Source organism: Pan paniscus, chromosome 10 (assembly GCF_029289425.2).
Source record: "Pan paniscus chromosome 10, NHGRI_mPanPan1-v2.0_pri, whole genome shotgun sequence".
Classification (NCBI taxonomy): Eukaryota; Metazoa; Chordata; class Mammalia; order Primates; family Hominidae; genus Pan; species Pan paniscus.
Genome location: NC_073259.2, coordinates 130618973 through 130640414, shown reverse-complemented (window position 1 = coordinate 130640414; position 21442 = coordinate 130618973). Strand labels below are relative to the sequence as shown.

General features: G+C 41.5%; 1 protein-coding gene across 2 annotated transcripts in view; it reads right to left on the bottom strand.

Annotated features, from left to right (window-relative positions):
* The window catches only part of KNTC1 (kinetochore associated 1), a 98700-nt gene extending 77325 nt beyond the window's left edge, over positions 1 to 21375 (bottom strand). The window contains exons 1-13 of one of the 2 annotated variants that reach the window (XM_055096278.1): positions 21289 to 21374; positions 19640 to 19762; positions 18434 to 18604; positions 14801 to 14921; positions 11108 to 11223; positions 9808 to 9886; positions 7442 to 7519; positions 5935 to 5969; positions 5300 to 5410; positions 3304 to 3397; positions 2899 to 2951; positions 2042 to 2157; positions 1604 to 1655 (exon numbers count right to left, since the gene is read on the bottom strand). In XM_055096278.1, the coding sequence (XP_054952253.1) occupies positions 1604 to 1655; positions 2042 to 2157; positions 2899 to 2951; positions 3304 to 3397; positions 5300 to 5410; positions 5935 to 5969; positions 7442 to 7519; positions 9808 to 9886; positions 11108 to 11223; positions 14801 to 14921; positions 18434 to 18562 (984 nt within the window). In that variant the 5' untranslated portion in view covers positions 18563 to 18604; positions 19640 to 19762; positions 21289 to 21374. Of the gene's footprint in view, positions 1 to 1603; positions 1656 to 2041; positions 2158 to 2898; positions 2952 to 3303; positions 3398 to 5299; positions 5411 to 5934; positions 5970 to 7441; positions 7520 to 9807; positions 9887 to 11107; positions 11224 to 14800; positions 14922 to 18433; positions 18605 to 19639; positions 19763 to 21288 lie in introns of both variants that reach the window. The other variant, XM_003806558.5, reaches the window with a different exon arrangement.
* Between the last annotated feature and the right edge of the window lie 67 nt (positions 21376 to 21442).

The following is a 21442-nucleotide window of genomic DNA, read 5'->3' as shown; positions in this document are numbered from 1 at the left end:
GGCAACACAGTGAAACCCCGTCTACTAAAATACAAAAAATTAGCCTTGTGTGGCGGTGTGCATCTGTAATCACAGCTACTGGGATAATCACAGCTACTGGGGAGGCTGAGGCAGAAGAATCTCTGGAACCCAGGAGACGGAGGTTGCAGTGAGCCGAGATTGCGCCACTGTACTCCCCTGGGCGACAGAGCGACACTGTCTCAAAAAATAAAAATAAATAAAAAACAAAAAACAAAAAACACATGGGAGCACTTTGGGAGGTCGAGGCGGGCGGATCACTTGAGGTCAGGAGTTGGAGACCAGCCTAGCCAACATGGTGAAACTCCGTCTCTACTAAAAATACCAAAATAATTAGCTGGAACATAGTGGTGCACATCTGTAATCCCAGCTACTTGGGAGGCTGAGGCAGAATTGCTTGAACCTGGGAGGAAGAGGTTGCGGTGAGCCGAGATTGCACCACTACACACACTCCTGTCTGGGTGAAAGAGTGAGACTGTCTCTAAATAAATAAATAAATAAAACACACAGTACAAAGCTAAATGCAAAAAATAAGCATTTATAAGTAAGTCTGTTACCGTATGACTTATTTTATTTTACTTTTTTTGAGATGGAGTTTCGCTTTTGTTGCCCAGGCTGGAGTACACTGGTGCACTCTCAACTTACCGCAACATCTGCCTCCCAGGTTCCAGCTATTTTCCTGTCTCAGCCTCTCGAGTAACTGGGATTACAGGTGCACGCCACCACGCCCGGCTAATTTTTGTATTTTTAGTAGAGACTGGGTTTCACCATGTTGTCCAGACTGGTCTCAAACTCCTGACCTCAGGTGATCCACCTGCCTTGGCCTCCCAAAGCGCCGGGATTACAGGTGTGAGCCAACGCACCCAGCTTGTTACTACATGATTTAAATGTTACATATGAAATGATGTTCTACCCCATATTCCAACTCTGTTGAATGAAAATCCATACATATACCTGAAGTCCATTCTACAGTTTGTATTTAAGGTGAAATGTAATTCCTCAGTGCCAGAACTACATAAGAGTCACTCTAATAAGCACTTTCCTGGGCCGTGCGCAGTGGCTCACACCTGTAATCCCAGCACTACGGGAGGCCGAGAGGCAGGCAAATCACCAGGTCAGGAGATAGAGACCGGCCTGGCCAAAATGGTGAAACCCCGTCTCTACTAAAAGTACAAAAATTAGCTGGGTGTGGTGGCAGCCACCTGTAATCCCAGCTACTTGGGAGGCTGAGGCAGGAGAATCGTTTGAACCCAGGGGGTGGGGGGTTGCAGTGAGCCGAGATTGTGCCATAGCACTACAGCCCAGGGGACAGGGCAAGACCCCATCTCAAAAAAATAATAATAATAAAATAAAATAAACACTTTCCTATGGGCATTTTTGGTTCCTGAAGTGCTCCATTTAAAATATGGAGTCAAGATTTATAGCTTTTTACTTTAAAAAGAGTTCTGCAGGTTTATTTCTGATTGTCAAGTTTCTGTGTGAACTAAGAGCTAATATGCTGTACTATTTAACATCTACTTTTGTATTCACTAATGCTTTTTCTAACACATAATATAGGCAAGCACAAAATAAAATTTTCCAATACCTTATTAGCTGAAGCTGTCAGAGCTATTAATTTGAGATTTGTAATTCCTTGCCTAAAAGAGAAAAGCTTTAAATAATTCAAGTAAGCTTTTACACAATAAAAACATACAATATTATCTATTAATTAAAAAAGTAGGCTTTGCCAATTACAAGATATAAACTAAATTAAAGTAACACTCTTCCATAAAAAATAAAATGTAATAGACACTGTATTCCATTTCTGCACGTTTATGCCCAGACTGACAGTTTCTAACACAATGACTTGGAGGTTCATATTGCCTAACTGTTCCCAGTGAATTTTGCAAATGGTCTTTACTCTGTCAGACTGTTTCACAGTGTTGTTTAGAATGTAAAACATAATAAATGACCTGAACAAAACCAGACAAGATACCTGGTACTAACAGAAGGGAAATGACTACTAGCCATAGTCATAACATACCACGTGACTGATGAAGGAGAGTCTGCTTCTGTAGTAAGAAGAAACTCTTCTACGTGAAGAGAGGGCCAGTTCCATACAGGAGTTAGAGTGTAAATATCCCATAAACTCAGCACGTTCTGCAATAGAGACATTTCATTTACATGTCTTTTTTTTTTTTTTGAGACAGAGTTTCGCTCTTGTCGCCCAGGCTGGAGTGCAATGGTGCGATCTCGGCTCACTGCAACCTCTGCCTCCCAGGTTCGAGCGATTCTCCTGCCTCAGATTCCCGAATAGCTGGGATTACAGGCGCCCACCACCACGCCCAGCTAATTTTTTGTATTTTTGTATTTTTTGTATTTTTAGTAGGCTAGCCACCATGCCTAGCCTACATGTCTTCTTAATGATTAAAAATTTACATTTCAGGCCAGGTGCAGTGGCTCACACCTGTAATCCCAGCACTTTGGGAGGCCAAGGTGGGTGGATCACCTGGGGTCGGGAGTTCGAGACCAGCCTGGCCAACATGGTGAAACCCCGTCTCTACTAAAAATACAAAAAATTAGCCGGGCGTGGTGGTGGGCGCCTGTAATCCCAGCTACTCGGGAGGCTGAGGCAGGAGAATCGCTTGAACCCGGGAGGTGGAGGTTGCAGTGAGCCAAGATCGCACCATTGCACTCCAGCCTGGGCAACAAGAGCGAAACTCTATCTCAAAAAAAAAAAAATTTACATTTCAGGATCAACTTTTTGGTACATATACTGAAAAAAAGCACAGTACACAAGATAGTTATCCACCCTAGCTAAAACCCTTGCCTTTGTAAGTCTGACATTTTTGTTGTAAAACATATCAAGTAAAAACATTGAAGGAGAAACAAGAAACATACATCAGTATCAAGAACAAAAAGTAGATTGTCTATCAGCTGGAACTTCTTTGCACCTACAAAAGAGAAAATAAGATGTGTCAGGATTTTATTTCAATATTTCATATATCTAAATAGAAAACTAACATATTCACAGAAAGGCAGAACTACATAATTACTAGGTCCCATTTTCCTTTATTCCTGCCTCTATTTCTGTTAGGTGATTACTAAAATGTAAAACCTCCCAAAATGAAGAGTAACAACTGTAACATGTCAAGAACTGTTCTGTATGTGAACAACCATCAAGCTATTCTGGCTTGTTTCAAAGAGTGGTAGGGTAAAATGACCCATATGTCAGTCTAAGTACACTGACATAAAAATTAAAACTCACTAATAATTGTCTAAAGTAGTTTCATTAACTTATTTTACCTTTAATAATCTCTGCATCAATAAGGTTCTTAACTGTCATTCCTTTCTTGGAAGAATCTGGTTCCCATTTTGAGAATGCACAATTACCGGTTCCCTGGAAAAATGAACACAGTACTTCAAATGCAAATTTCATTCTTAGACCTGAGCCTTCCTCAAAGTAGAAACATGTAAGTTTTATAGGTTACTAAATTTAAAATATATTTACATATTCTAACTTAACTAGGTTTCATCTTCCAGTTCCTCTCTTGGTTTCTGAAGAGAATGAAAAAAACAGTGTACTATTGGAATTCATGGTTATTACAATTTTTTTTTTTTTTAATTTGAGACAGGGTCTCACTCCATTGCCCAGGCTGGAGGGCAGTGATCACAGCTCACTGCAGCCTCAAACTCCTGGGCTCAAGCAATCCTCCCACCTCAGCCTCCCCAGTAGCTGGGACTACAGGTGAGCATCACCACACCCGGCTAATTTACTATTTGTTGTAGAGACAGGGTCTCTCTATGTTGCTGAGACTGGTCTCAACCTCCTGGGCGCAAGCAATCCTCCCACCTCAGCCTCTCAAAGTGTTGGGATTACAGGCATAAGCCACCATGCCAGCCTTCACATAAATATTTAACGAGCGTATTTAGGCAACTAGCACTAAAGACATGCAGTGAACTTTTAAGACCTCTTCCAGGATTATGATTAAAATATAGTCTTTGATAAGTATTTTCATTAAAATACCACAGATATTTGGAAAAAAAATTTATAAATATTAATTTTAAATTCTTTGAAACCCTGGTGAAATGTTAAATTAGATATGCTCAATGTGGAAATATGACTGCTTCTTTTCTCTCTTTTTTGTTTCTTCTCTTTTTAGAGACAGGATCTCACTGTGTTGCCAGGCTGCAGTGAAGTGGCGTGATCACAGGTGTGATCAGAGCTACTGCAGCATGATACTCTGGGCTCACGCAATTCTTCTGCCTCAGCTTCCCAAGTAGCTGGGACCATAGGAGCATGCCATGACACGCAGCTGACTACTTCTTAATATATAAATTTGGCAAGTAAAAATGCTGTAAACGTAATTATATTGAGTTTCTGCCTATTCTTTGAATATAACGTTAGGTATTTTGCCCCAAAATTCAAAGAAATTATGATCAGGGTTACTGGAAGTGACATACCAATAATGATATGTTACTTTTTACATGTAACATGAGATATAAGACATTACACGGCAATGTATACATGCCAATGGTTGTGAATGAATTGTGCTTTTCTACGTGCATCCTTGTCCACGTTCCCATTTCACTAATAACAAAACTTGCAAGTAGCCTAGCTAGCCAAGACTAAGAATAACGTAGAATCACTTAGGAGGCAGGCATTACATCAAAGACACTTTACTCTTTAGGACCATTCTCTAACACTAAGGTTCTTAACCTGACTTATTTCAAGATTCAACGGATCTGTGAAGCTGGATCGGCAAAAAATTTACATCTTTATTTTCACTAATCTCCATCTGAAACAGAATTTCTTTCACTTATGAATGTAGGCCACAAAAACCCCAAAAAACAAAAAGCAGTAGAATCAGCAGTCCCTGTGAGTATGTCACCAGTAGTAATTACACTTCCTATTAGAAAAACTATGATGACCATAATTTTGAAGTAGTGGTGTGTAAATATTTATTTCAAGACAGCTGCAATAATGTGCTGTTTTTCCATTAGTGACAAAGTCACAGGTACTGTAACAATGGAATTTTTTGGTTTTGTTTTCTATCGTTTTTGTCTGCTCTCATAATTGAAAAAAATGCTGTACTTCAGGTAAAGACTAGGGAAAGTAAAGATGCAATATTTTTTCCAAGACAGAAATTTATTTATTGAGTTATTTTTAATTACCTTAATTTTATAATTTCCTTGTTTCGGTTATATGTTACAAATTATTTTGCAATTTAATCAAAACAAAAACATTTTTCTGAGAAAATGCTTTAGGCAACAAAAAACAAAACTTTATAAAAACAATTACCCCAATTATCACAGGAACTTCACTTGCTAAATCTCCAGCCACAAGACTGAGACAACCAAGAGTATGATAATTTTCAGTAGAAATAAAACTGGACTTGATTTGTCCTTGTAACTGCAAAATTAAAAACAACAACATCATATATATAATACATATTTATGCTCCATAAAATCACTAAAATCAGTTGGTATCAATCAGTTATAAATTTTTTTTTTTTTTTTTGGAGACAGAGTTTTGCTCTTGTTGCCCAGGTTAGAGTGCAATGGCACAATCTCGGCTCACCACAACCTCTGCCTCCCGAGTTCAAGTAATTCCCTGCCTCAGCCTCCTGAGTAGCTGGGAGTACAGGCATGCGCCACCACCCCCTGGCTAATTTTGTATTTTTTAGTAGAGATGGGGTTTCTCCAGTTGGTCAGGCTGGTCTCGAACTCCGGACCTCAGGTGATCCGCCCCCTCAGCCTCCCAAAGTGCTGGGATTACGGGCATAAATGTATTTTTAAATAGAAATGTTATTAAAATGTTATATCATAATAATTTCTAAAATATCAAGAAGTAGACCAATTATATACAGAAACATTCTACTACATTAATATTAAATGTAATTTTTTTAAGAGGACAATATGGATTTATTTTCTTACCTTTCTTGCTGTACTGAAGTCTACATTCTCAATTGCTGCATTAAAAAAGAAAGCAGGCTAAATGTATAGTATTAATCTATAAAATAATACAAGTCACCTGTTTTGTGTCAAGGTGAAATTAAATACAATCTAGTTCAAAGAACACTGGTGAGAATCAAGTTTTGCCCCTGACCAAAATACGCTAACTGTGACATGTTAGATTCAGGGCACCAGCCAGTACCTCTCCATACCTACCCTTACCACCTCTCCTCCTACTAAGGGGATCTTCTCCCTACTCCAACTCTCCTGTGCTTCTCACTGTTTGGAATAGCTCTTACTTTTCTAGCTCCATCATGAAGCTATGGAAAACAAATCTTCAATCTTGTCATATACCCAAGACGTAGCACAGGCCTGGCAAGTCAGTATTTTAAAAATATCACTTAGGCCAGGCGCAGTGGCTCATGCCTACAATCCCAGCACTTTGGGAGGCCGAGACGGGCAAATCACTTGACGTGAGGAGTTCGAGACCAGCCTGGCCAACATGGTGAAACCCCGCCTCTAGTAAAAATACAAAAATCAGCCAGGTGTGGTGGTGCGCACCTGTAATCCCAGTTACTTGGGAGACTGAGGCACAAGAATCACTTGAACCTGGGAAGCAGAGGTTGCAGTGAGCCAATATCATACCACTGTACTCCAGCCTGGGCGACAGAGCAAGACTCCATCTCAAAAATAAAAAAATAAATAAAAATAATAAAATAAAATAAAATGTTAAATACCTGTTCCAAATCCATTCCTCAAATAATTTCACTTGGCTTAGAGGGATAAATGGTCCAGACTACTAGCTTAAAACATATTTTACATTATTGTTCTGCACTATATATATATTTTTTTGAGACAGAGTTTCGCTCTTGCTGCCCAGGCTGGAGTGCAACAGCGTGATCTCGGCTCACCGCACCTCTGCCTCCTGGGTTCAAATTATTCTCCTGCCTTAGCTTCCCGACTAGCTGGGATTACAGGCGCCTGCCACCCTGCCTGGCTAATTTTGTATTTTTAGTAGAGACAGGGTTTCTTCATGTTGGTCAGGCTGGTCTTGCACTCCCAACCTCAGGTGATCTGCCCGCCTTGGCCTCCCAAAGTGCCAGGATTACAGGCATGAGCCACCACGCCAGCCCTGTTCTGCACTATTAACACTACATAGTCATTTCCATTTCCAGGTTCATCTACCACATTAAAAAGCATTTACTATTGTGCTAGCATATGTCTTGTCTCCCCAACTAAACTGTTGAAGCTTATCTCCCCAAACTAAGCTCCTTGAAGGCCATATCAAAATTACATTTATTCAGATACTGTTCCAGCTCTAACAGAGGAGAATAACTGTATTCTGAATACTTAAAAGTATACCCAATTATAACTAAATACAAGTAAGATAAAATAAGCTTAAAGAGAGTACTTAAAATTTTACTATTAAATTAATAAAACTAGTAAATATTGCTGCAAATCAATAATAAAAATATAATGTATTACTTACCTTGTTGAATTTTTAAAAGCTGAAGGTTTGTAATACAAAAAAATCCACTGTATGTAAGAAGTAGCATATAATAGGTACCTATTGAAATAAAATCAGAATCAGTTTCTTTTTTTTGAGACGGAGTCTCATTCTGTCGCTAGGCTGGAGTGCAGCAGTGCGATCTCGGCTCCCTGCAACCTCCACCTCTAGGGTGCAATTCTCCTGCCTCAGCCTCCCGAGTAGCTGGGACTACAGGCGTGCACCACCATGCCCAGCTAATTTTTGTATTTTTAGTAGAGACAGGGTTTCACCATGTTGGCCAGGATGGTCTTGATCTCTTGACCTCATGATCTGCTTGCCTCAGCCTCCCAAAGTGCTGGGATTACAGGCCTGAGCCACTGCTCACGGCTGGGAATCAGTTACTTTAAAAGGCACATGGATATAAAATTTAAACCAGTGTCTGTTTGAACGTGGCTTTTGAAGAAAGAGAGAAAGACAGAAAGAGGCGGGGCGCAGTGGCTCACGCCTGTAATGCCAACACTTTGGGAGGCCAAGGCAGGTAGATCACGAGGTCAGGAGCTCGAGACCAGCCTGACCAACATGGTGAAACCCCGTCTCTACTAAAAATATAAAAATTAGCTGGTTGTGGTGGTGCGTGCCTGTAGTCCCAGCTACTCAGGAGGCTGAGGCAGGAGAATTGCTTGAACCCGGGTGGTGGAGGTTGCAGTGAGCCGAAATTGCGTCATTGCTCTCTAGCCTGGGTGACAGAGTGAGACTCCATCTCAGAAAAAAAAAAAAAGAGAGGGAGAGACAGAGGAAGGAAGGAAGGAAGGAAGGAAGGAAGGAAGGAAGGAAGGAAGGAAGGAAGGAAAGAAGGCAGGCAAGCACAAACAAACAGTATCTGGAACTACCTTAAAAATATGTCAATTTGAAGGGTTTTTTTTTGTTTTTTGTTTTTGAGACAGGGTCTCAATCTATCTCCCAGGCTGGAGTGCAATGGCCTGCACTCGCAGGCCAGACACTGCAGTGCAGCGATCGCAGCTCACTGCAGGCCCAAGAGATCCTCCCAACTCAGCCTCCTGAGAAAGTGGGACTACAGAGACACACCAACACATCTGGCTAATTTTTTATTTTTTGTAGAGGTGGCGGTCTCTCTATACTATCCAGGCTGGTTTCGAGCTCCTAGACTGAAGCAATGCTCCCACCTCAGCCTCCTAAAGTGCTAGAATTACAGATGTGAGCCACCACACACAGCCTGCTCATTTAAATTCTAATGATCAAATATTATAGTAATGTTACAGATAAAACTTATTTACAAAGAACTAGTAGGTTATTTGCAAAAACATTGTTAACTTCTTTTGAAACTTTTATTAAAACAACAAACTTCATGTGCCAGAAAAAAAAATATCAGATATATCAAAATAAACTAAGGCCCAGTTAACATTTGTTGAAGTAAAAATATAATAATATACTGAAGCCCAGAAACACATTTTAAAAGAATATAATGTCTCCTTGGTAACCCATAGAAATCTCAAAACTGTAAAAATAAGTTCAGAATATTATATTTAGGAAAAGTATATATTTAAACATCTAAAAAGAGCTTTAAAAATTTTTTTCAAAAATTTAAAAATTGTTTCTTACAATATTAATTGCATTGATAGAAAAAAATGTATAAAAAATACAGAAAAGGCCAGGCACAGTGGCTCACAGGCGGATCACCTGAGGCGGGCAGATCACCTGAGGTCAGGAGTTCGAGACCAGCCTAGCCAACATGGTGAAACCCCATCTCTACTAAAAACAAAAAATTAGCCAGGCGTGGTGGCAGGTGCCTGTAATCCCAGCTACTCGGGAGGCTGAGGCAGGAGAATCGTTTGAACTCAGGAGGCAGAGGTTTCAGTGAGCCGAGGTCGTGCCATTGCACTCCAGCCTGGGGGACAAGAGGGACACTTCGTCTCAAAAAAAAAAACACAGAAAAAATGTAGGTAGCATAATAATGATTTTATATAATTTATTAACCACAAATTTGAATTTTTGATTGGATATTAGTCAGAAGTCATTCAGGCTGGGCGCAGTGGCTCATGCCTGTAATCCCAGCACTTTGGGAGGCTGAGGCAGGTGGATCACTCACTTGAGGTCAGGAGCTTGAGACCAGCCTGGCCAACATGGTGAAACTCCATCTCTATTAAAAATACAAAAATTAGCCGGGCGTGGTGGCACACACCTGTAATCCCAGCTACTCAGGAGGCTGAGGCAGGAGACGCCTGAACCTGGGAGCTGGTGGTTCCAGTGACCTGAGATTGCGCCACTGCACTCCAGCCTGGGCGACAAAGGGAGACTCCATTAAAAAAAAAAAAAAAGTCATTCAAAAAAAATTCAGGAAAACTTACCTTCATTTGAACCATCCTTCTCAATGACAAGATTCTGGTAAGTCCGCCGATTTTCATCGTTAGCTTTCTGAACAAATGCCTAAATGCAAATTAATTTCAAATAATAAAATTAAACACAGAAAAATACAATCAAGGATTTTATTCTTTAAACTCTAGAGTTATCAATTATCATTAGCAATAATTCTGCCTATATTCTAAACATCTTACTTTTAAAATGGAAAACTATTTTGGATAAGTGTACTAAATACCTTCAAGACTGCTCCCTTGCGATTCCTTGAGCCACAAGCCTACTAAACCTGGCCTAAGAAAATTTTTGTTTGACCTGGTGCTAATTTCTATTTATGTGAGAGCCAAGAATTCGGGATCCAAGCTGTGGTAACACCTTCAAAGCTTAATTTTTCAAAAAAACATTCTTTTAATTTAAAATACCATTCAGTATAGGGAAGAAACTCAATCCTGGCAGGCAAGAGACATGGTAACCAAGACCCCAAAGGCTTCATATGTCTGGGCATTCCCTCCTCTACCTTCCTGCCTCCCTTAACAAGCTGACTGGAATCAAACAGCAGAAAGCTGCCTGCTCCTGAGTTAGCTGACCAAGCTGAATTCCCAACCATACAAGAACCTAACCATTTGTCTCCTGGAGTTACTTCTCCCAAAGTTGTTAAAGTGGGACTCTAGCATTCCTAATAAAAACCTGACCATCTTCCAAGGTTACTAAATCAGGATTCTAGCAGTCCTGCTAAGCACCTGACCAGATCCAGCCAGCTGAAGACAAGATGGACTTCAACCCTGGCCTTTCACCAAGTATTTCCTAATTTTAACCTAATTATGATACTAAAAATCACACCCAGGGATGGAGATTTAACATGCTAGTGAGATATACAACACATGAAAAAGGATGCGACCAAAATTCACAGGCGCTAAAAGTTCCCTGCCTCTACATGCCTACAAATCACTCCCTTTTTCACCTCAGCTTCCTCAAAATGACAAGAGCTAAGCCCTTCGGGGAGCTAGCACTTGGGATCCCTTTCCCATACGCTGTTGCCTTGAGATTCCTTGAGCCACAAGCCTACTAAACATTCCCTGGGAAAATTTCTGTTTGACCTGGTGTTAATTTCTATTTACAGGAGAGCCAAGAGCTCAGGATCCAAGCTGTGGTAACACCTTCAAAGCTTAATTGTTCAAAAAAACATTGCTTTAATTTTAAACACATGTTAAGTAATAGTTTGCTAGAGTTTTAGTTGTCTAAGAGATTATTTAGAATTTAAATAATGAAAATTAAAATACAACAAGATCTTACATTAGTGAGTAGTGTTTGTTTTGATGTTACATGAATAAGATGTAGGTTGCCACTTCTCTCGCCAACCAAAAGAAACTTTCCTTCTTGACAAAGGCCAACTACATCCACTTCAGTATCTGAAAATTTCAAATCAAAGTTACAAGCTTCCTTCGAAAATCTTTATTTTCAATACAAAAAAAATACAAATTTTTCTCATTAAAAAGCCAACGATTACTTAAGTTACTTCTAAATACTGCAAAACAGATGTGATGAAAGTAAAAAAGAATGTTGTTGACTTTTATTCAGTCAACAAATATTTTTTGTTTTGTTTTGTTTTTGAGACAGCGTCTCGCTCTGCTACCCAGGCTGGAGTGCAGTGGTACCACCCCAGTTCACTGCACCCTAGACTTCCTGGGCTCAGTCAGGCAATTCTCCCACCTCAGCCTCCCAGGTAGCTGGGACCACAGGTACACACCACTATGGCCAGCTAGTTTTTGGTATTTTTTGTACAGACGAGGTTTTGCCATGTTACCCAGACTGGTCTCGAACTCCTGAGCTCAAGCGATTGTCCATCTCTGCCTCCCAAAGTGCTGAGGTTACAGATGTGAGCCACTGCATGCAGCTGGTCAAGAAATATTTACTGAGCACTTACTATATGGTAAACTTTGTTCTAGGCCTTTTACATATATCTGAGAACAGTAACAAAAGATTACCACCGTCACAGAGCTCATATTCTAAGACAGAAATAGCTGATAAATGACCAGGCGTGGTGGCTCACACCTGTAACCCCAGCACTTTGGGAGGCCGAAGCAGGCAGATCACTTGAGGTCAGGAGTTCGAGACCAGCCTGGCCAACATGGTGAAACTCCGTCTCTACTAAAAATATAAAATTAGCCGGACATGGTGGCATGTGCCTGTAATCCAGTCTACTCAGGAGGCTGAGACAGGAGAATCGCTTGAACCCAGGAGGTGGAGGCTGCAGTGAGCCGAAATTGCGCCACTGCACTCCAGCCTAGGCAACAGAGCCAGACTCCGTCTCAAAAAAAAAAAAATAGCTGATAAACAATTAGCATAATAAACAAACTGTGAGACATGTAAGAAGGTGATAGATGTTCTGGGAAAAAAATGTAGAGCCAGGTAAGAGAGCTCAGAAGAATGGTGCATTTTGCAGTGTTAATTAGAAAGCTCACAGGAGACATGAAAGAGGTGAGGAAGTTAGCCAAATGACTAAGATGAAGAGCATTCCGAGCATTCAGATGGTGGGCACAGCTCAAGGAAAGATCATGGAGTGGGAAGTGCCTGTTGTATTCATGCAAAAGCAAGAAGGCCAAGGTAACAGAAAACAAAGCAAAGAGGGAAGGGACAAGACAGAAAAACAATAGTATGTAACTGGCTTACGAACTCAAGTTATTCCGCCACAATGTCTTTTCACAAATGGATCATCGTTACTCATCCCACCACTTCACAGAAGAAACTGTGAATCTTGTGGACCAATCAGGGTCAATACGTCAAGGTTCCATAAAACACAAGTTTCTTGCCTCCATGTTGCAATCAAGATATGTTCTTGCCTCCATGTTGCAATCCAAAATGTATGTGTTCTGTTTCCTTTTCAGTTGTCTAAGTTCTTATGTAAAAGTTTCAACAACTATCTTTCTCTTAAAATTTCTATTTAATGGCCGGGTGCAGTGGCTCACTCCTGTAATCCCAGCACTTTGGGAGGCCAAGGTGGGTGGATCATTTGAGGTCAGGAATTTGAGAGCAGCCTGGCCAACATGGTGAAACCTGACCCTACTAAAAATACAAAAATTACCAGGCATGGTGGCAGGCGCCTGTATTCCCAGCTACTTGGGAGGCTGAGGCAGAAGAATCTCTTGAACCTGGGAGGTGGAGGTTGCAGTGAGCTGAGAGAGCACCACTGCACTCCAGCCTGGGCCACAGAGCGAGACTGTCTCAGGGCAAAAAAAAAAAAAAAAGGCCTGGCACGGTGGCTCACGTCTGTAATCCCAACACTTCAGGAGGCCGAGGCGGGCAGATCATGAGGTTGAGACCAGCCTGGCCAACATAGTGAAACCCTGTTTCTTCTAAAAATACAAAAAAAGATTAGCAGGGCGTGGTGATAGGCGCCTATAGTCCCAGATACTTGGGAGGCTGAGGCAGGAGAATTGCTTGGACCCTGGAGGCGGAGGTTGCAGTGAGCTGACATCATGCCACCACACTCCGGCCTAGGCGACAGTGCGAGACTACATCTCAAAAAAAAAAAAAAAATTTCTACTCAAGAAAGAAAAAACTTTCGGGGTCGGGTGTGGTGGCTCATGCCTATAATCCCAGCACTTTGGGAGGCCGAGGCAGGCAGATCACAAGGTCAGGAGATCGAGACCATCCTGGCTAACATGGTGAAATGCTGTCTCCACTAAAAAAAAAAAAAAAATACAAAAAATTGCCCAGGCATGGTGGTGGGCGCCTGTAGTCCCAGCTATTCAGGAGGCTGAGGCAGGAGAATGGTGTGAACCCGGGAGGCAGAGCTTGCAGTGAGCCGAGATTGTGCCACTGCACTACAGCCTGGGTGACAGAGCGAGAGAGACTCCATCTCATAAAAAAAAAAAAAAAAACTTTCATAATATTCTTGCCTAAGCTCAGTACAATCACTGACTTACCCCTTAATTCACTCTTTTTTTTGTTTTTGAGACAAGACTGTCACTCTGTCACTCAGGCTAGAGTACAGTGGCATAATCTTGGCTCACTGCAACCTCTGCCTCCTGGGATCAAGCGATTCTCCTGCCTCAGACTCCTGAGTAGGTGGGATTACAGGTGTATGCCACCATGCCCAGCTAATTTTTGTTATTGTTGTTGTTTTTGGAGACAGAGTTTTGCTCTGTCACCCAGGCTGGAGTGTAGTGGAGTGATCTTGGCTCACTGCAACCTCCACCTCCCAGGTTCAAGCAATTCTCCTACCTCAGCCTCCCAAGTAGCTGGAACTATAGGCGCACACCAGCACGGCCAGCTAATTTTTGTGTATTAGTAGAGAAAACGGGATTTCACCGTGTTGCCCAGGCTGGTCTCAAACCCCTGAGCTCAGGCAATCCACCCACCTGGGCCTTCCAAAGTACAAGGATTACAGGTGTGATTTTTGTATTTTTAGTAGAAATGGGGTTTCACCATGTTGGCCAGGCTGGTCTTGAACTCCTGACCGCAAGTGATCTGGTGGCCTCAGCCTCCCAAAGTGCTGGGATTGCAGGCATGAGCCACCACGCCCAGCTTTAATTCACTCTCAAATCCACATTTGCATGTACTTGAAGCCTTGTAGCTCGATGAAGAATTAATTCATAAGTATGTTCAAGGATTTTTAGAGAGCTATTAATTCTAAAAATATGCAAATACCCACTAATGATACCGAAATTCTGTACAAGATTCAGGAATGTGAACACAAATGAGCTCGTATTTTCCATAGTATTCTAATACAAGCAAGTAAACTAAGTTGTTGCTTTACATGTGTATTTCCCCTCAGATGTATTGAGAGAAGGGATCATCTCAGTGTCCTGTGACTCTAGTGCCCAACGCAAATAAGGCACTAAGCACTCAAGCTTAATTACTTGAAATTGGTCTAATTTGAAATCTTAGAAATAATGGAGTAAAGAGGAGGCAATCCAGCAGAAATTGGCAGCAGATGTATTTGACTTCCAATTTACCTTACTTCATTCATTACATTATACTTACCAAAGACAAGATGCAATTGAAGTGATCTACAAATACTGTCAAGCAATATCACTGATTGGTCGGCTACAATAATAAACCCATCACTTAAGCTGCATGCCTGTATCTTTGGATTTAATGAGGCCTGTGGGAGAGAAAAGCATGATGAAAATTCAAACATTTTTATATGTGTTTAACAATACTTATCAATAGTATCAATAAATTCCCAAATATCCCACTTTAAAACTTGACAGGCTTTTTTTTCTTTAGCCCCTCTATCTAATTAATCATCGAGTTTTTCTTTGTATGGTATATCTTGAATCCATCCAGGATCCTAAGTAGAAAAACAGTTCAGGATGAGCAGGAAGGGCAAAGGATTCTCATGTTCAAGTCCTTGTTTCCTCAGGATTGACTTTATGCTGCAGGAGCCAGGTATTAACATAATGAATTAATCAAGATTGGCATAAAGTCTTGGTGTCGTGGATACGCTAGGCAGGGGAATGGTGGTGAACTGTGAACTGGAGGGTCCATGCCCCCACAGACATGAAAGAATAGAGTCTACTTCACACCAGCCAGTGGGAAGCCTGGTGGGGATGCTGCACTGGCATGGCCATACCTCCCAATTCATCAACAGAAGCTGGATCTTTATGTGAAATGTTCTGATTTTTAAATATTGGCAGCTAAGCCAACATTTTTAAAAACAGTAGACAAGCCAAATCAGAGTCTCCAGTATTCAGTTTCTGTTGCCAAGAGCCTCCCACACATAGCTGTCTTGAAGCACTGGGACAGATTAGTGGTTGAGGAAGCTCAGTCCCTTACTAGCTAAGTGATCTTAGGCAAATGCATCAACTAACTCCATGTAAAAGAGTAACAATAATAACACCTACAAGGTTCACCTGAATAAAGATTAAACGAATTCATGTAAAGGGCTTATGAGAGAGCCCTGCACATAGTATATGCTCAATAAATGTTAACCAGTCCTATTCTTCCCTGACAAAATACAGCTAATCACCTCATTTTATGACTATTTCAAAAGTCATCTTCTCCAGGTGTAATCCTTGAAAATTCCCCAACATTCTGATCCCTCTTCTACCTTATTTTTTTCTTTATTTTGAGACAGGGTCTCCCTCTGTCGCTCAGGTTGGAATGCAGTGATGCCATCATAACTCACTGCAGCCTTAAACACCTGGGCTCAAGGGATCTTCGTGCCTCCCCAACCCAAGTAGCTGGGACTACACATGCACACCACCACACCTGGCTAATTTTCTTTTTCTTTTATAGAGACGGGGTTTTCACTGTGTTGGCCAGGCTGGTCTAGAACTCCTGGACTCAAACGATCCTTCCATCCCAACCACCCAAAGTGCCGGGAATACAAGTGTGAGGCACTGCGCCCAGCCTCCTTCTTATCTTTTTACTTGCTTCTTCAACTAGTAAAAGGTTACATGAAGGCACTGCCAACAAGGAATGGCACTAAAATTAGCCGGGCGTGGTGGCAGACGCATGTAATCCCAGCTAATGGGGAGGCTGAGGCACGAGAATCACTTGAACCCGAGAGGCAGAGGTTGCAGTGAGCCAAGATCACACCACTGCACTCCAGCCTGGGCAACAGAGCAAGACTCTGCCTCAAAAAAAAAAAAAAAGAAAAGGAACGGCACTATATCTTCTAGGGATCTGTTCACACTGTTCTCTCTAGACTCTTCTCTCTAGACTGTTCTCCTTCTTAAGACCCAAAGCAAGTGTAGTTTAATTTTTATTTTTTTTAGAGATGTTGTCTCCCTATGTTGCCCAGGCTGGCCTCAAACTCCTGGGCTCACGCCATTCTCCTGCCTCAGCCTGAGTAGCTGGGACTACAGGACATGCCACCACACCGGGCTCACACATAGTTTCTTAAGGAAATGCTCCTTAAACTGCCCAACCCACAATGAGCTCTCCAGCCACTGAATTCCTACTCATTTACTGTCTCTACTGTTCATTTGGCATTTAGCATATACTGACTTGCACAGCTAAGCATCTTTTATTGTTTGTGTCCTGTGTGCCTAACTTTAAGGTAAGATCCTAAAAGGAATGAATAAGATGCCATCTTATGTCCAAGTTCCTAATATTGGGCTCAGAACATAGCAGATGTTCAAAACATGTTGGTAAGTGTATGCCACGTGCTAATAATAGATAGAATTTTAGTTCCTACCAGAATCCAAGATTCTATACACATGCACTATTATTTTTCAACAGCAACCTTGAGGTCAAGAAAGGCCTGAGCCACTTCCACGTTTTAAGGCTCCTGATAATATTAAAAAATAAAGCCCGGGCACAGTGATTCACACCTGTAATCCCAGAACTTTGGGAGGCCGAGGTGGGTGGATCACAAGGTCAAGAGATCGAGACCATCCTGCTCAACATGGTGAAGCCTCATCTCTACTAAAAACACAAAAATTAGCTGGGTGTGGTGGCTCGTGTCTGTATTTCCAGTTACTCGGGAGGGTGAGGCAGAAGAATCGCTTGAACCCAGGAGGCGGAGGTTGCAATGAGCCGAGATAGCACCACTGCACTCCAGCCTAGGCAACAGTATGAGACTCTGCCTCAAAAAAAAAAAAAGAAAAAGAAAAAGCAGCACAGTTCCACAGACACCAGCTTAAAGCTGCATAAAGAATGATTTCTTTTTAAAATCCCATCAGCCAGTTTAAAAAAAAAGTCAAAAGCATACATTTAATTCCCTTTAGGAATAACGTCCACAGTGGATGCCCTGCCTTATCTGTCAGATTCCATTTGAGTGAAAAAAAATTTTTTTTATTAAAAAAAAAAAGAATTAAATACCAGCCTCCCAAGTAGCTGGGACTACACGTGCATGCCACCACACCCAGCTAATAGTACCTTCTATAGAATGCAAAGAATAAGGTTTCAGGCATGAAGCAAGAATAGTGCAATTACTGACAGAAGAAAGTTAAAATGTAGAAAGAAATGCACGGATAAACCTCATACTCAGCAGGGTGCTTGACTCTGGTAGGAAACAGGAGGAACACAGATTCAGGGATGGACCCTCAGAGCCTTCAACTCTATTGGTAACATTTCATTTCCTAAGTCAGTGGTAGATATTCTTTGTATGCCGGGCGTGATGGCTCACACCTGTAATCCCAGCACTTTGGGAGGCTGAGGTGGGTGGATTTCTTGAGGCCAGGAGTTCAAGACCAGCCTGGCCAACATGGAGAAACCCCATCTTTACAAAAATACAAAAAATTAGCTGAGCATGGTGGCACACAACTGTAATCTCAGCTACTTGGGAGGCTGAGGCACGAGAATCACTTGAATCTGGGAGTCAGAGATTGCAGTGAGCCGTGATCACACCACTGCACTCCAGCCTGGGTGACAGAGTAAGAATCTGTCTCAAAAAAAAAAAAGAAAAGATATTCTTTGTATCAACTTACACATATTTTTGTATGCATGAAATATCAAGAGGAACTAAGAATCCTTCAGTTGTGAAAATACTGATCCTGACATGATGCAGAGGGTATTCAGATGTGAATTTCTAGCAATCTGAGATTGAATCTTGATTCCCTGAGGAAGTGCTATATTCATTCACAAAATATTTACTGTGGGCCACTAGCCCTACTAAGCACTCAGTAAAAATTCTGTGAATGAAACAGTCAGTGTAATAATCACTACCTTTTCAGAAGAGATCTTCACTAGCAAATCTACTTGATATAAAGCAGTTCCATGTTCTTTTCTTGAACCGACACTCAGGTACCCACTTCCGGTATCATCATTTGTTAGCAGCTCAATATCATTCCACATGTTTCTGAGACTGTCTTCCTGAGTCAGGAACCACTGTCTTTCCTGAACAACATAAAATTAGACACCATATTATCTTGTTGCATAGAACCCGGTTCCTTGGGAAATGAGAAAGCTTACTCACAAAACAAAAACAAAAGTCTAACATTAACATATACAGACATCTTTGTCTTCTTGTTATTGCTGTGGCCACTAAACACTTCGGGCCAATAACATAAATGGAACTAGAGCTATGATGGTTACCAGAGAACAACATATTGGTTTATGCACACAAACCAACAATTCTGATCTTACCAATGTATCTTAGAGCTTCCATTACTTTGTGTGTCTAGTTTGGAATTATATCAAGTTTTCATTAGAAATCAACCTTTAATTATACCAAGTTTTCATTAGAAATAAACCTTTCATTAGAAATAAACCTTTAATAGCAGCAAACAGTGTAGGTTTAGATGCCAGATTGTCAGGGATATCATAGGATGATAAGATTCCAGATGAAGTTCAGAAAAGTCCATTGATGCTATCATAGTATTATTATACAACAAATAAAAATGATAAGGGGAGGAGAAAAAAATGAATTAGGTTTCTGGATCAAAGACTAAGCTTGAAACCTTATGAGGTTTACCCATCTCAAAAAGCAAAGGTTTACATAAACCATATTACCTGGAGTCTGGGTGGGAAAAGAACACTAAGGAGAAAAACAATCCTTGGATCAAGACTGGTAGGGAATGATAATCAAATAATTACAATTGGTTTCATAAGTGCTACTAGAAGTATGTTTCAATATCTATAAAAGGTATAGCACAAGGAAGAAACAATTTCTGACTTGGTGCTCTTTCACAATGACTAGGCAGCTGTCCTTGGGTGATCACTTAATCTTTCTGTTCCTCAATTCTCTAATTTATAAAATAGGAATATACAGGCCAGGCCAGCGCGGTGGCTCACACCTGTAATCCCAGAACTTTGGGAGGCTTAGGCAGGTGGATTATCTGAGGTCAGGAGTTTGAGACCAGCCTGGCCAACATGACGAAACCCCCTCTCTACTAAAAACACATAAAATTAGCCGGGCGTGGTGGTGTGTACCTGTAATCCCAGCTACTCAGGAGGCTGAGGCTGTAGAATTGCTTGAACCCGGGAGGCGGAGGTTGCAGTAAGTTGAGATCGTGCCACTGCACTCCAGCTTGGGCAACAAGAGTGAAACTCCGTCTTGGAAAAAAAATATATGTATACAGTTTGCCGTCAATATCCATGTGTTCCACATCCCTAGATTCCACCTACAGGCATAGCACATTTACACTGTTACGCAAGATAAGAAATCAAGAGATGATTTAAAGTATACAGGCAGATGTTCCTAGGCTACATGCAAATGCTATGCCATTTAATGACAGGGACTTAAGCATCCTAGGGTTTTGGTATCTGTGGGAGGTCCTGGAACCAATCTCCCATGGATACCAATACCAAGGAACTAATTTAGTTGTACCCACCTGAAGGAGTTTTCTATTTTTCACTTCTGGTTTTTTGAGAGACGAGGGTCTCACTATTTTGCCCTGGCTGGCCTTGATCTCCTGGGCTCAAGCAATCCTTCTGCTTCAGCCTCCCAATGTTTTGAGTTTTAAATGTTCACAGAACAATGCTCGGTTAATGGCAAACATTCAATTTTAGGTGTTAGCTTATTTGTTATTGGTGGAAGCAGGTAACACTTGGGCTGAGAATTGAAGATCATAGTTTTATAAATGTTTAAAGAGTTCTTCCTAAGAGCATAAGCAAGGGAACAGAAACAAAACATGTTTGGAGAATAGAGAAGTTTCAGTGGCTGGTGTTTGGGTGGGAGTGAGGAGATGAAGAAGGAGGGACAGGTTGGAATGAATACCTTTATGGGTCTCAATTTCCCACATCTGTGAAATAGAGAAACCGCCCATAACTGCCATATTTACTTATTCAACAAATGTTTATTGAATACCTATTTACTATGTGCCAGACACCTTTCTAGGAACTGGGAATATAGCTTCAACAGAACACAAAATGTCTTTGCCATTATGAAGTTTATGTTTTTGCGGGAAAAACGGACAAAAATAAAATAGTTAATACGTATCTTGTTACGCTACCGCCACAAAAAAGCAACTGCACAAATAATTACAAAAAGTGCTAAATGATTTGAAGGAAACAGTGATTAAATGGATGAGGTGAGGCGTCGCTGAAGAAGGATTTGTTTGGGAAGGGAAGGAGGTGACATCTGAGCTGAGACCTGAATAACAAGAAGTACGCAAAACTTAGGCGGAACGCGACGTAGGCAGAGGGAACAGAGTGCAAAGACTCGGAGGCTGAGTAGGAAGCGTTTGATGCTGCTGCCGGGTCAAAGCAAAAGCAGAAGACAGTGAGGGAGAGAACAGTGGAGTCCAATAAAACCTCGACTTCAAGATTGAATTTTATTCTCAGTACAAGGGGTAGAAGGGGAACTCAGCAAACGAGTGGTCTGATTTGATAATTTTGAGATCACTCTGGCGGCGGAATGCAGAACAGATTCGCGAATAGGAGAGAATGAGCAAGATGAAACACTTGTCAGGCCTCCATACTTAAACGCTCTCAGCTGGACATCGCCGCCAGCAAAAACCGACTCCAACCTCTCTCCTGCCAGCGTCAAGGGGAAAACAACAGGAACTGAGCAGAGGCTGCAGCTACTTCGTCCTGAACCCACCCCCAGTTCCCTACACAGCGCAGCTCCCCGTCCTCACCTGCAATTGAAGAAACTAAAGAGGAACACTCAGATATCTGGCCCCTCTTCCTGACTCACACAACCGCCTCTAGTCTTTAGGTTCCATCCCACAGGTTTAAATTGGCGGGAGAACACTAAACCCAACCCCTTTACGGCGGCCGGAAGAGACCAAG